Source organism: Cryptomeria japonica, chromosome 8, assembly GCF_030272615.1.
Source record: "Cryptomeria japonica chromosome 8, Sugi_1.0, whole genome shotgun sequence".
In the NCBI taxonomy this organism is placed as follows: Eukaryota; Viridiplantae; Streptophyta; class Pinopsida; order Cupressales; family Cupressaceae; genus Cryptomeria; species Cryptomeria japonica.
In genome coordinates this window covers 373,440,899-373,454,634 of record NC_081412.1, presented here as the reverse complement: position 1 = coordinate 373,454,634, position 13,736 = coordinate 373,440,899, and the positions used below count along the sequence as shown (strand labels likewise).

Sequence of the window (13,736 nt, the reverse complement as noted above, 5' to 3'; positions counted from 1 at the left end):
AAACACACTTACCAATTTTCTTTTCTTCACCATTGGCAACCTTTGACAATTTAAAATGGTTTGCACATTGATTGGTTGACATCTATTCCTTATTAATCAGAAACAGGCCCACTTTTTGGAGTTCATCAGCAAATAGTCTTTGTCTCAGGATATGAACAATGTCAATTACTTTCAATTTGCCTTCATTTTCATTGAGATTTAAACTCTTGAATGCTCCAAGATTTCTTTTTTAATTCAACTAAATTATTTGTAACACCATATCCAATAATCACTAACAAATAATGGTAATTAATGAGTAAAGTAAATGTAATCCTAACTCAAGGAGTCACACTTGACTAAGCTTTTGTTCTTTTCTAATATATAGAAAATGATTCTGTAATCATAAAGTTAGTTCAAATCCATTTACAATAGTTTGGCGTAACTATAAAATGCAAAACATTTTATGTTACATAATCAAATACATGCATCTTGAACCATACTGAGAATCTAAGAGAGAGAGAGAGAGAGAGAGAGAGAGAGAGAGAGAGAGAGAGAGAGAGAGCATCATTATGGTGATATCCACCCTGCCATGAAGCATTAGCTTCCCCGTGTTACTCCATTGGAGAAGCCTGACCCATCACAAAGGATCTAGCCTTGTGTGGCCAAAAAGGATGATGGAATCTTATTCTCTATGTGAAAATCTGACAAGCTGCCATACCTATATGTTTATGCATCCTATATCTAGTGCATCATGTGTCTGAGAACTGATAGCTGGCATTGATTCAAGTAAGTAACAACATATAATTATAATTAACAATTCCTAGTTCGCAGGTTTTAGCTAAACGGGACAGTGTTCAAACTGTCACAACTTTTACATCCCTCAACCAAATTTAAAAATTCAAGATGATCTGGAAAGGTGGAGCAATAGAGAATGAAACCCAGAAAATATTTTGCAATAATAGTAACCATTTCAGAGCATTTTTCTCTGCATGGAAATCTACTAAAATTCCTATCAGAACAACAATTGCCAAAAGAACAGTTCTAACTTCTAAATATTTATAAACACCTTCATGTGGATGTTTAATTAAGTCAACTTAGTTTAATAACCCATTTAACTATCTTCTTGTAGGCAATAAGTCATATTGGAATTAATTTTTCAACATTGCCCAAATGTAGGACTATACTTAATATCATATTCAAATTGCTTCCAAAGTCTGAGTGACTTTTGCAACCGTTTACTCCTCAGAGACAAGTTATAACTTCCAAGAATTTGTCTATTGGTAAAAGTTTAAAACAAATGACCTTGTTTTGCCCACATGACAAGGATGTTCATAGGTAAGACAATCCAGCAAGAGGCAACATAAAACACTGATTTAATAACAGTTTTACATGGTTTAAACAACCCCAAGAAAACGTAGACTACATGAACAAGGGAGTTTCAGCTGATGCAATCAGCATTTAAGCCAAAACAATACCACACAATATTGCAAGTTCTTCCTCAATCATATAAACAATAATTAAGAACACAATCTCAATTTCTCTGTCAAAGATAATTTGTTGACATAACTTTAAGCAATGCACAATATTAAATTATTAACAGATATTTATCATTAAATATTAATATAAATTTATCAAAGGCCATGCATATCTTACTCGCTTAGTTTAGAAAACAATCTCCCAATCATCTACTCTTATAATCACAAAGACCTCACAAAAAGAGATGCGTTCCCTAAAGAGAAATAAGACTTAGCATATCTGAATGTTTTCTAAAAGAAATCTGCTCTTTCCAATATTATTATGGCATGTAGCATAATGCTTAAATTGTGCCATAAGGCAACCTTGCAATAGTTGAAGTTGAAGTTGAAGACAACAAACTACCATTACTATACATGATAAGCTTAACAAGAATCTTGAGAGTGAAAGATCATGTAAACAGGGACTTATTATGTCCTTTGTTTAGGAAAATTATTCCCAATTTTTATGTAATATAAGGTATAATTCTTTGTACACGTTTTAGGGACATGGTAGAGAAATCATGGCGGGGCTTGACAGCACACTAAAGTTACCTTTCTTACTGCTTCATGCAAATCAATTAATATGTTGTAACTCATTAAATTTATTTCTGTTTACACTAACCAGTTTGACATGACACAATTACTTTCTAAGTTTAAATATATTTTGCATCTGTTGGAAACTGTTTGGATTTTGCAACTATTAATGCTGGCAACAAATGAACACACATGCAGATTCAAGCTCAAGAGATCCGCATTGGTGATATAGTATGGCTTCGTGAAAATGATGAAGTGCCATGCGATTTGGTTCTTCTGGGAACTTCTGAATCACAGGGCACATGTTTTGTAGAAGTGAGTATATATCCTCTTTGCTTCTTTTGATAAATTGTTTCAATTCTAGTTTCTACTAATATCGATTGCACTATTGATTTGTGCAAAAACATGCTTCATTAACTAAGAATTAATGAATAGAGTGCATATTCAAGTATCCTGAAGATGAGTTTCCAAAGCATTTTGAAGTGCTTATTAAACCTATTCTTAAAAGTTTAAGTTATAATTGAACTGTCTTATGCTATTTGAGCAAGGCTCATGACAGAACTGATTTTTTGATTCTAGACTGGCGAGAAATTACTTTTCAGTTTCAAATTCAGAAATGCTACAAGAAAACAATGGCTCGCTAAAGTGAATTATGGATTTAACTATTTCATATGGCATCCCACTCATACTTTCAGTTATAGAATTTTTCATGTCCTAGATTCAAGAGCTTTTATAGATAATGGTTTTTTGAAATGAGTGTTGGTTGCATGGGGAAATCAATGATTAGCTGGGTAATGAGTGCTTGAATCCCTATTTATGTGTTTTCAATACATGCAGTTTTCTGAAATGTTCTCAAAATATCTAGATCATAATTTCATCTTTTTGTAATGGAATTTTTTGACTTGTTTATTGGTTGTATTTCTTGATGATTTTGTTAGGTAATTCTTTTTTGGCTGATAGGAATTGTTCATGACTGGACACTTTTTTCTTTTCCCCTATAGGTCACCATAATTATCATATATCTATGTTAGAAAGGGATCTGGACTATAACATAACAGAAGCATGATCAATTGTTGAATATTTTTTTAAATGAAAGTGGTCTTAAAGCTTGAGCTTGTTATAGTGTTTTGAAGTTTTCTGAGGAATTTTTTTCCTGTGCACTATCAGACGGTCTGGAAACATGTCCATTAAGTACTTGGATTAATTGACTTAATGTTTCCTTGCTTTTCTTTTTTCCTAACATAGTGCTTTGGCAAATGTGAACATCAATTTAGACTGCAGCACTAGACGGGGAAACCAATTGTTGAATATTTTTTTAAATGAAAGTGGTCTTAAAGCTTGAGCTTGTTATAGTGTTTTGAAGTTTTCTGAGGAATTTTTTTCCTGTGCACTCTCAGACGGTCTGGAAACATGTCCTTTAAGTACTTGGATCAATTGACTTAATGTTTCCTTGCTTTGCTTTTTTCCTAACATAGTGCTCTGGCAAATGTGAACATCAATTTAGACTGCAGCACTAGACGGTGAAACTGATTTGAAGACAAGAGTCATACCTCCTCCTTGTTCTGGTCTCACTCCAGATCTGTTGCATAAAATCAAGGTATTTATCTATTTCACTCTTGGCATGCTTCCTCTGGGTTTCTTTGTTTCTTATTAGGATGATCTGGAAAACTAAGGATTTTATTTGTCTTGCAGGGTGTCATTGAGTGTCCAGGTCCAGATAAAGATATAAGAAGATTTGATGCAAATCTAAGGCTTTTTCCACCTTTTATTGATAATGATGTATGCCCGTTGACTATCAATAACACGCTGCTACAATCCTGTTATCTGAGGAACACAGAATGGGCATGTGGAGTAGCTGTTTACACTGGTATGAATTTGTAGATCTTATTTTTTTATATTGCTAATTGTTTACAAATATTTTTCTTATACAAGCATCAACATGAGACCAAGACAAGTCTTGCAAGCACAACAATGAGACTAATATTAGCTCATTTAGAGAAACCACATTAGAAACCACCTGTGGAAGACCAAGAGTCACAACTAAAAATTCCCACTTATCTAGAAGCCATCTCCATGAAAAATAATTGAATGATCTTGAATAATCGGATGAATTAATTATGAATATACAACCATATAGAATTACAAGGCGGTGTTCTAAAAAGAACGAACCGTTAATCTAAAGCTTTAACATGAAGCTAAAATGCTTAAAGCGCTAAATAAAGCTAAAAAGCTAAACAATAGTTGCACTTAAAAGACTAAACGAACTGAAAAGCTAAATAAATCGACAATTAAGGTGACGAACTAAAAAGCTAAATGACTAACTAAATGACCATTAATGGAACCACTCAAAAGGTAATTGACTAAAAGAATTAATTATTCTAACACCCTCCCTTAATGGTCATTGTATCAACTAATTACCCGACATAAGACATTGCAGGTCTTTTGATCACAAATGCAAAGAACACTCTGCTGCTATGGAGACCCTCCCAGGATCTGCAAAATGTAACATGCTAAAAATTTAAAGGAAAAATTTATTCAAAAATGTAACTAACTGCACGAATGTAACCATTGCAAATATAGCCGTTAACATAATCATTGCAAGTAACATAGAAATAAGAGATCTTTTTTTTTCAAAACAAGGATGACGATAACTGAAAGTAATTTCATTGAACTAAAATTAAACATATATGTAAGATAAAGAAAAATAACATTGCATGAAATAAAAGAGAGAAATGGTTTAGAGAGTACTTTTCAACTGATGCTAAAATTCTGAACTTCGAAACTCTGTCATGAAATTGGTGAGGAGGGAAAGTATCATTAGGGGCGCTTTTCCGCCCAACCACATACTATCTAGTCCCCCGTGCCATAACCATTTGGATTGGCCCGACTCTTCGCAGGGAGGTAATGGAAAAAGATAATTCAATGCCATCTGAGACTTGGTGTTAGGACCTACATGCTTTAGTCGGTCATACGCTAAGGGTAACTCCCTGCTAGTATGACGCTTTGACTAGAGGTGTATCTGGTACTAAAGATCAGATGAGTGCATGCATTACGCAACACCACCTTGGCCAAGGTTTCACATTGTAAGCACAATTTAACGCGCTATCAAGTCTAGGTTCTAGGAGTTCAACTGAACTCAAAAGGAAACCAAGGCCAAACTTGTGTTAGCGTTCAATTGACACAGTTTAAGTACTCTAAAGTGTTATCATTAATTTCTTTCTCATCCAAGACTGCAATGATTTATGATATTTCAACTGAATCCCTGGCTTGGGAAAGTTAGGGGGCATAAGAGCCGCCAATTGTATGCATAATTCCTAAGTATGGAATTTAACTTTGCCGGACATGTCTCTGCTGTCCTGGCATCTTGAGAGTGACCTCCTAGTAGCGATGCTAATTGCATCATGTACAATAGTGCTCTTCTATCCACTGCCTTCCTAGGCTAGGGTATAGGTTAATTTCTTAAACTAGAGAGGTAATCTCAATTAGATAATTTTATCTTAGAGCTGTCCTGGCTTTCAGTCTAAGGAAGTTCTGAAATCTTGGATAAGAGGTCAAAGTCTTCATTAAGTTGTCTCGGAAATGAACACTCTTCCATTGAATGGTAAAAGTCTGCACCACTATGCCGAAATATGCTTACCAGTGCATATTAAGGTACGCATACACGGACACACAAGCACAAATACCTTTACGTATATGTCAAGTATTACCAGTTATAAATCACACTGGTACATACTTGTCGGTATATGTCGAAGTACGTGTGCAAATGTGCACCTGTACCTGCACCCTCACATATACTTAAGTATTATCAGACTCTTCAGGTTTATGCTTAATTTTATTAAAGCAACGTAACAGCCAGATCGTAAGCAATGGTTTGCAATAATATGCTTAGGTTTTCACAAAGGCTGCTACTGTAGTTTAGATTTCATAATAGAGAGAAAATAAATTTTATAACCCAACATTGATATAATGAAGAACCGGTAGTTCTATTAAAGAACTCATATATCTATAGTTTGCCCAAAATCTTTTTATGGAGGAAACAGGGTTTTGCTGTTCAAAGAAGCTAACAGCATAGTCATAGAAGAAAATAATGTCTAAATTTCCTTATAATTTGCAAACTGTTCAAACCCTTGTCTAACATCGGAAGTTTTATACCTTCACATTTTACATCAGACTTGTAGAAACCGCAGTGTAGGTTCTTATACACACACTTATATATACTTAATGTATATACCAATATACATGTATAAAAACCTAGTACATCTTCTCATACTAAGATGAACAAAATAAATAAATGCAGCCACAGCTACATAACCCTTCTTTATGAATTAAGAGCAGATTGGAAGAGAAATTACTTCCTAATTTACAAATAACAGCCAGTAACTCTAATTAACTATAGAATAATGCAGCTGTGGTATGTACATCTCCTTTCTCATTTTCAAACTACCCAAACCCTTCTCGGTATACATGAAATTAACATCATGCTGATTATTATTTGTTTTAGCAGAAACAGTAACTTATATACTTCATAATAATGCAAAAGGGTTTCAACCCCACATGAATTCCAAGTAATTTCACTAAACTACAAGCATTTAAATACAATAGAGACATTTCTGCAAATTTTCCCCATTATAATTTCGAAATTTAAGAATGGAAGAATAAAGAATAAATCACAGGGTTTATGAAGGGTATCATGACCTGGTATCTTAGAAGAATACTATTCCCAAGGTTGTTTCTCACTGCAATCCCTTATTCGTGAAACACAGTCCAGTAATGGTGAATCTCCAGCAGGCCGGAAGACAAGGATGAAAATGCTGAGCAAACCCTTTCTCCGCCGTCAAATTAGTAAGGAGAATGATCCTTTTACCCTCCTCATTTGTTTATGTATCAACCAAAACGTTTTACTGCTTGCTTCGCCCTAATACCTGGCGAAATTCCAAAACCTGCCTCATGATTCACGTGATTGCAGGCCTCACGCGTTTATATCTTCTCCCCAAACGATATAGTATGAAATATTTTCTCTTTAACCTTTTGATTTTTATTTCCTTCAAATGCCCGATACTCATGTACCAAGGATGGCGAAATAACATGGTTTTAATTTCCTTTACTCTTCTTTTAAACCTCCTTTATGCCCGAATATAATTAAAACGACATGGAGAAGCGATATAAAATGGTTTATTAAAAACTTATTTCCTCTTGACATTATTAAAAAAATATTCCAAGCCAATCAACTAGCAACTTTAGGAGAGATTAATTTCGTATCTCCCCCTCACATAACATTTACCTGATTATTGAGTTGCCAATTAAAGTTGGCAAAATAATAATTTATTTAATTAAAATAAACTTGCCATGCAAATTATTAATCGATATATATATATATATATATATACGACCCATACATCCTATGTATACCTGACTGTGGAAGTACGTATACAACCATATATACGCACTCCCGTACCCAGGTATTCACATAGGATATATATGTTGATTTTAATACTTTCAGATTAATATAAACTCAGAAATCAGAATTTAGTTTCTAACTAGATTGATTAGTTGAAAGATTTAGAGATTTCTAGATTTAGACATAACATAGAAATGAACAAAAATAAGAACAAGATACGGTTACCTTGGGAAAACCTCCTAGGAGGAAAAACCCAGCCAGAAAAGATCCTCAGATCTGATTATGGATTATATTCATATAATGATTACAACACTTATCTCAAGTACTTGAAGATGTTTGCACTTAGGGCTGATGATGTCTTCAACAAATCTGCACTTTCATAAGCATCAAGTCTGCCCCCTTTAACACACCAACCAGCAATCAGGTCCACACCCTAGATTTGTACTTTATTGCATCTTAAGTCTGCACCTTTACTTGAGACTGGACTGCAACCATAGCACCTTGAATCTAGAACAGTTCGCCCTCCTTATGATGGTATTTGCACTTGAGATTATCACCTTTAATGACAGATAGAATTCGCAATCATTCCTTCTTCAAGACTTCGCATTTAGGCAGATATATATTTCGCATGGAGAGATCTTGTGAGTGAATAATAATGTGGAGTTGTCATTTATTTATATGTGGAGCAAGATCTTAGTTAGGTCGGCTTTTGTTTAATTAACTTTTATTTATTTATTTCCTTTGAGCGAATTGACTTGTTGGAATAGGGTCGGCCCTATTTAGGAGCATGTTGAGTGTGGCGTGAGGTTTAAGGAGTGTCGTGAGAGATAGGGCCCAGCCCTACACGTTGAAGGAGGGGCCAGCCCTTTGGGCGGATTCCAATGTTGCCTAAGGCAATTGGAATCCGCGTAATCCTTCCTAATTACAATCAACAATATATATATATATATATATAAATATATATTAATATAATAAGAAGAACATTAGACATAGCTAAACTTGATTAATAATTAATGAAATAATTAGTTAAATGGTAATAATTAATAATTACCTCGAGAAGCGAAAAAACCTAGGGTTATGAACCTTAAACTCTTTGCACTGACCATCTAGGTTACTTGGCGCACTGGCTAACAAGGTCAACATAGGTTTACCTGGCTAGGTTAGGGTCTTCAAACGGTATTGAGTCCTTTCCTCAAACGGTCTCACCTCCCGACCTAATGATACTTTCCCTCCCTTTGCGGAGGACGACGGTCCCCTGCACACACTTGGCCAATGGAATTAGTTAGATCCAAATCTTGCTCAGTTTTGACAATTATAATTCATGACAAAAGTAAAACATTATATCATATTGTCATTTGTAAACTCATCAATTAACCAATCAAAGTCCATCAAATCATCATAGAAAGCATAATTATCATCATTCACATATGCATAGTCATCCGAACATATCCATCAATTAAAGCATGAAAGTAGGGCACACTATACATCTACAAGTATATCAAAATGCACTAGGGTTAACATGTATCAGGTCGTAAATACTGCACATAATCAACTAGGGCACAAGTGGGATGTAACACAAAATGTAAATGACCAAGAGTACCAAAAGCTATCCAAGCCTGTAACCCTCACATGCGAATTATAGAACTTTCACACGCGAATTACTGAGCCTAAAACCATGATTTTGAGGAAAATTTGGCAAACCCTCCAAAGAGCAACAAACAAGATTTTAATAAAAACTACATAAACTTTTGCAGAAGAGAACCGAGCAATGTTTTCTCCAGCAACTCCAAAATTGACTGCAAGATAACACGGTTGCAGATGCTCACCCCAACAACTCCACGTGGGACCCAAACTTGACTGCAATAAAGCACAATTTTGTGGGAAAAATTGTCAAACCTTGAAAATTGGATTTCACAAATCATCGTTTTTTCGGGAAAAATGTTAAAAAGCCAAAGATAGGAACACACATCATAAATCCAGATAACCAAAATCTCACATGAACTTCACAAAGTAGAAATGATTTTTGAGGATAAAATTGAAAAAACAAACAATTTTTGAGGAAAAATTGTGAAAACTTAACAATCAATTGTTGAGGAAAAAATCGTGAAAACTGAGAAATGTCGCGTGGCAAAACAACAGACATCATATGACAAAACCCTTATTTTTGAGGAAAAAATAAAGCAAAACTGTCCCATGATTTATGCACTGTTTCTAGGTGTTGTGGTTGTGGCCTTTGAACTTCTGACTGTGTTCCAACATGATGTTCGTCAAAGATGCCATCACGGAAATTGAGGTTGAATGATGTCAACCTTGTGAAGGCACAAACAACGAGACAAAAGAATTTGACTAAAAATCAGAATATAAACAAATGCACAAAGGATCTGAAACCTTGGAATGAAATTCGAGGCACAAATTCCAATGTGCAAATTGCTAAAAAACTCAAAAATTTTCTTGCAAACCTTTGGTCACAGAAAAATAATCAGCAAAGAAAATTGGCATTGCTCCCGGGGCAAAAATCTTGGCATAGAACCCAAGATGGTGAACTTCTGGAAAACCCCCCAAAAATCTGAAAACCCAGAATAGTGCAGATTTTTCCGATAAAAACAATCTGCAAAAAAACCTTTTTTTTGGAGAAAAAATCAGAAATGATAAGTTGCAGAAAAAAACTAGTTGGATCAAGAACCAGAAAAACCTGTTGAAAATCGCAAGCAAAAGATATGGGCCAAATCGCAGGTTTTGGAAACCGTGAAATTTGCGAACATAAAAAACGCGATTTCAGGAAAAAGCACCGCCGCCGCCCTCACCCTAGCCGAACCAGAAAACGCCAAATAAGATTGCAAAAATCGCAAAAAAGCACAAACAGGAGCCAACGAATCTAGAGAAAAAATGGCTGTTGGAAAACTTGCACAGAATCGCGAAAAACATGGCACGAAAAATGTGGTGGAAAAAAAAATCGGCCCAAAAAAAGACTTTCAAAGGTGCCGCAATTTCTTGAAAACCATGAAACCCTTCTCGTGTTGGCGCCAAGAAATGAAGTGAAAAGCGCTTACGATCTATAGAAAATGCGTAAAAAAATGAACCGAAAATACTTCAGAAAACCATGAACTGCCTGCGATTTTTAGAGGGTAAAGAACCCTCGAAAAAAAAAGCAGACGAGGATGCCCAAAAAACCCTCCAATCTGCAAATCTGCCTCAGATCAAAACCTTTGAACCTCCAAAAATGTGCCAACAAAAACCTTGAAATTTTTTCATTAAAAAAATCGAACAAAAAATATCTGGAAATTATTTCCAGATAGGGAGGCTATGAATTTTTATTCAAAAATTAGCTAAATAATGAAAAAACCGCATCGACCTACTCTGATACCATGAAAAATAATTGAATGATCTTTGAATAATCGGATGAATTAATTACGAATATACAACTGTATATAAAGGAATTACAAGATGGTGTTCTAAAAAAAACGAACCGTTAATCTAAAGCTTCAACATGAAGCTAAATCTCTTAAATCGCTAAATAAAGCTAAAAAGCTAAACACTAAAAAACAAACTATGCGTTCTAATAAAAGAAGCAATAGTTGCACTTAAAAGACTAAACGAACTAAAAAGCTAAATAAGTCGACAACTAAGATGACGAACTAAAAAGCTAAATGATAACTAAATGACCATTAATAGAACCACTCAAAAGTAACTGACTAAAAGAATTAATTATTCTAATATTCCACACCAGAAGCCAACTATGGAAGACCAAGAGTCACAACTTAGGATTCCATATTAGATGTTCCTTTGGGATTTGAACTTGGGTGTTCACAATGAGAGCTCAATTCTTTAAACCAAAGATGAAAAACTCTTACTCGGCAATAAATCTTTTGGCCCAAAACTTTAAAAAAATTAGGACTCGGCAAAAAATCGGCAAATTTATCGAACATCTGAAAATATATAATTTCTTAAAATATTCTTAAAAAAAAACACATATACACTAAATTTATAGAACATAATAACATATTACTGGTTTTCATCATATAAATCATAGTTTGAGTCAAATACATACCATATACCAAAAAACAAGTGCAAGTTCTAAATAAGTTTGAGTCAAATACATATCGTAGAGTCTAGACCACAAAACAAATACAATCTCTGAAGTCTGAATACATATTAAGTTCAAGCTTTCGTATCAATGAAAAGTACAAATCATAGATTGCGTCTACGACTAAAGCGCAAAAAACTCTTCTGTCGCTGAGTGGGTGCTGAAGTAGATGGTGCTGCTGCTGCAATATCCTCAATAGGTGAGGAAACTGCCTCTATTGGATTAGCAAACTCATCTCCTGCCTCCTCACGTTCTGCCACTTCTGCTGCCCATTCAGCTGCCTCCCTCTCCAACTCATCTAAGCGATCTTCAATGGAAAATGGTTCCACATCATCATCACTAGTAGCACCATCAGGTTCAGCAATCCAATCCACTGAAGATGGATCAATTTCATCTAGGTCAAGTGCTTCATATGAATTGTGCCCATGTACCCTCTTTTCATGCAATCAAAGGTTGTACCGTACATATATAAGGTCACTCAAGCGCTTTTGAGTCAACCTATTGCGCTTTTTTGTGTGAATGGCCTCAAAGACACTCCAATTGCACTCACAACCAGAAGCTCTACAAGGTTGAGATAATATGTGGATTGCAAGCTTTTGAAGATTAGGCATTGTGGCACCATAATATTCCCACCACAGATCTACAAGGATACAAATTGACATTTATAACTTGGTAAAGATTTTTATAAACTTAAAGATTGAAATAAATGGTAAATTAAATTTAAGAGCACATTTTTTTTTAACCTGGCAGCAGGGTATCTCTCTTACAAACACAAATAGGTGAAAAAAACAATGGCCCATCTTCCTTCTTATAACTTTGTAACTCATCACAAATGAGGTTTTGAATTCTTTCATCAATAACTAACCTCTGAATACATGTGTCGAGGCCAATTTGAACCTCTGCATCTTCTTTGAAAGTAGGGGAGGAAAAAACTTTGTGTTCAAATAGTAGGCAGCAGCATGAATATGTTGGTGGAGTTGTTGGTACCACCTCCGATCAATTATGCACCATATGGGTTCATATTTGGTTTTGTTTGACCCATACAAGTGCTGAATTGCCTCTTTGGCCTTATCCATGGCTTAATATAGATACGCTATGGGTTTTTTATCCCCATCCACCATTTGTAGAACCCTCACCAATAGTTCTGACAACTAGATTTGAAAAATTTAACAAAAATCAACAAAGTGTAATATTAGAAAATTTAAAAATAAATCATCAATCGAAGTTTAAAAACTTACATTGATGATCTTTTCCATGACTTTGGCAAATCTATCATAAAAAATGGTCTTCATGACCTTCTTTGCTTCAGGCTTCCTAGAATAAGGACTCTCCAAGCATCTTTCACTCACAAACATCCGCTTTAGTTTGGGCAATGCACACAATATGCTTTGTAAGTTGAGGAAATTAGTGGCAAAACGTGTAACTCTTGAATGCACAAGATCCTCACCATCAGTATGTTGTCTCATAAGCTCCAGGACCCATGTGTGGTTGTAGATGTACTTTGTGATTTCCGTTGCATCTTCAACCACATTCTTCACCAAACTTAGTTTCCCTATCTCTTCAAGGAGCAAATCAAGGCAATGAGCAGCACAAGGGCTCCAAAATAATGTCAGATGCCTAGCCTGTAGAAGTTTGCTGGCTGCCACATATGCAGCCTTATTATTGGTCACAATTTGAACAACATTTTGCATTCCCACTTCTGTCACCACCTCAGCTAACATGTTGCACAAGGTTTCTGCATTTTTCACTTCATTTGAGGCATCAACCGATTTTAAAAATACCACCTGTCCCCCTGAAGCAACTAGAAAGTTGATGAGTGTCCTATTCCTGCTATTCGTCCACCCATCAGATAAAATGGTACAGCCATTCTTTTCCCAAATCCTCTTTTGTTGTTCCACTAGTTGTAGTGTGTTTTGGACCTCATCCTGCAATAATGGCCCACTCAACTCATAATGACTTGGGGCTTTGAACCCCTTACCTGACACGGTCAATGCAGTGACCAATTGCTCCCAATATGGACTATCAACAATACTAAACGAAAGACTATTGTCATACCAAAATCTAGCACATGCCACCTTTGCTTGCTGATGCACTTCCTTATTCCATGAAGTACCTTGCAATCTAGGTTGCACACTAGGAATGTTATGGGAAATGAAAAAACTAGACATATTGCTGCCCAACCCCATACTTCTCGATCCTGTAGAATTGAGATATGTCATCGACGCTG

The 13,736-nt window shown here is 35.3% G+C and overlaps 1 protein-coding gene across 2 annotated transcripts in view; it reads left to right on the top strand.

Moving 5' to 3' along the window:
* Nucleotides 1-13,736, top strand: part of LOC131062648 (phospholipid-transporting ATPase 2) — a 183,553-nt gene that overhangs the window by 18,636 nt on the left and 151,181 nt on the right. For both annotated transcript variants that reach the window (XM_059209548.1, XM_057996354.2), the window contains exons 4-6: nucleotides 2,226-2,342; nucleotides 3,532-3,624; nucleotides 3,720-3,894. In XM_059209548.1, coding sequence (XP_059065531.1) covers nucleotides 2,226-2,342; nucleotides 3,532-3,624; nucleotides 3,720-3,894 — 385 coding nt within the window. The remainder of the gene's footprint in view (nucleotides 1-2,225; nucleotides 2,343-3,531; nucleotides 3,625-3,719; nucleotides 3,895-13,736) is intronic.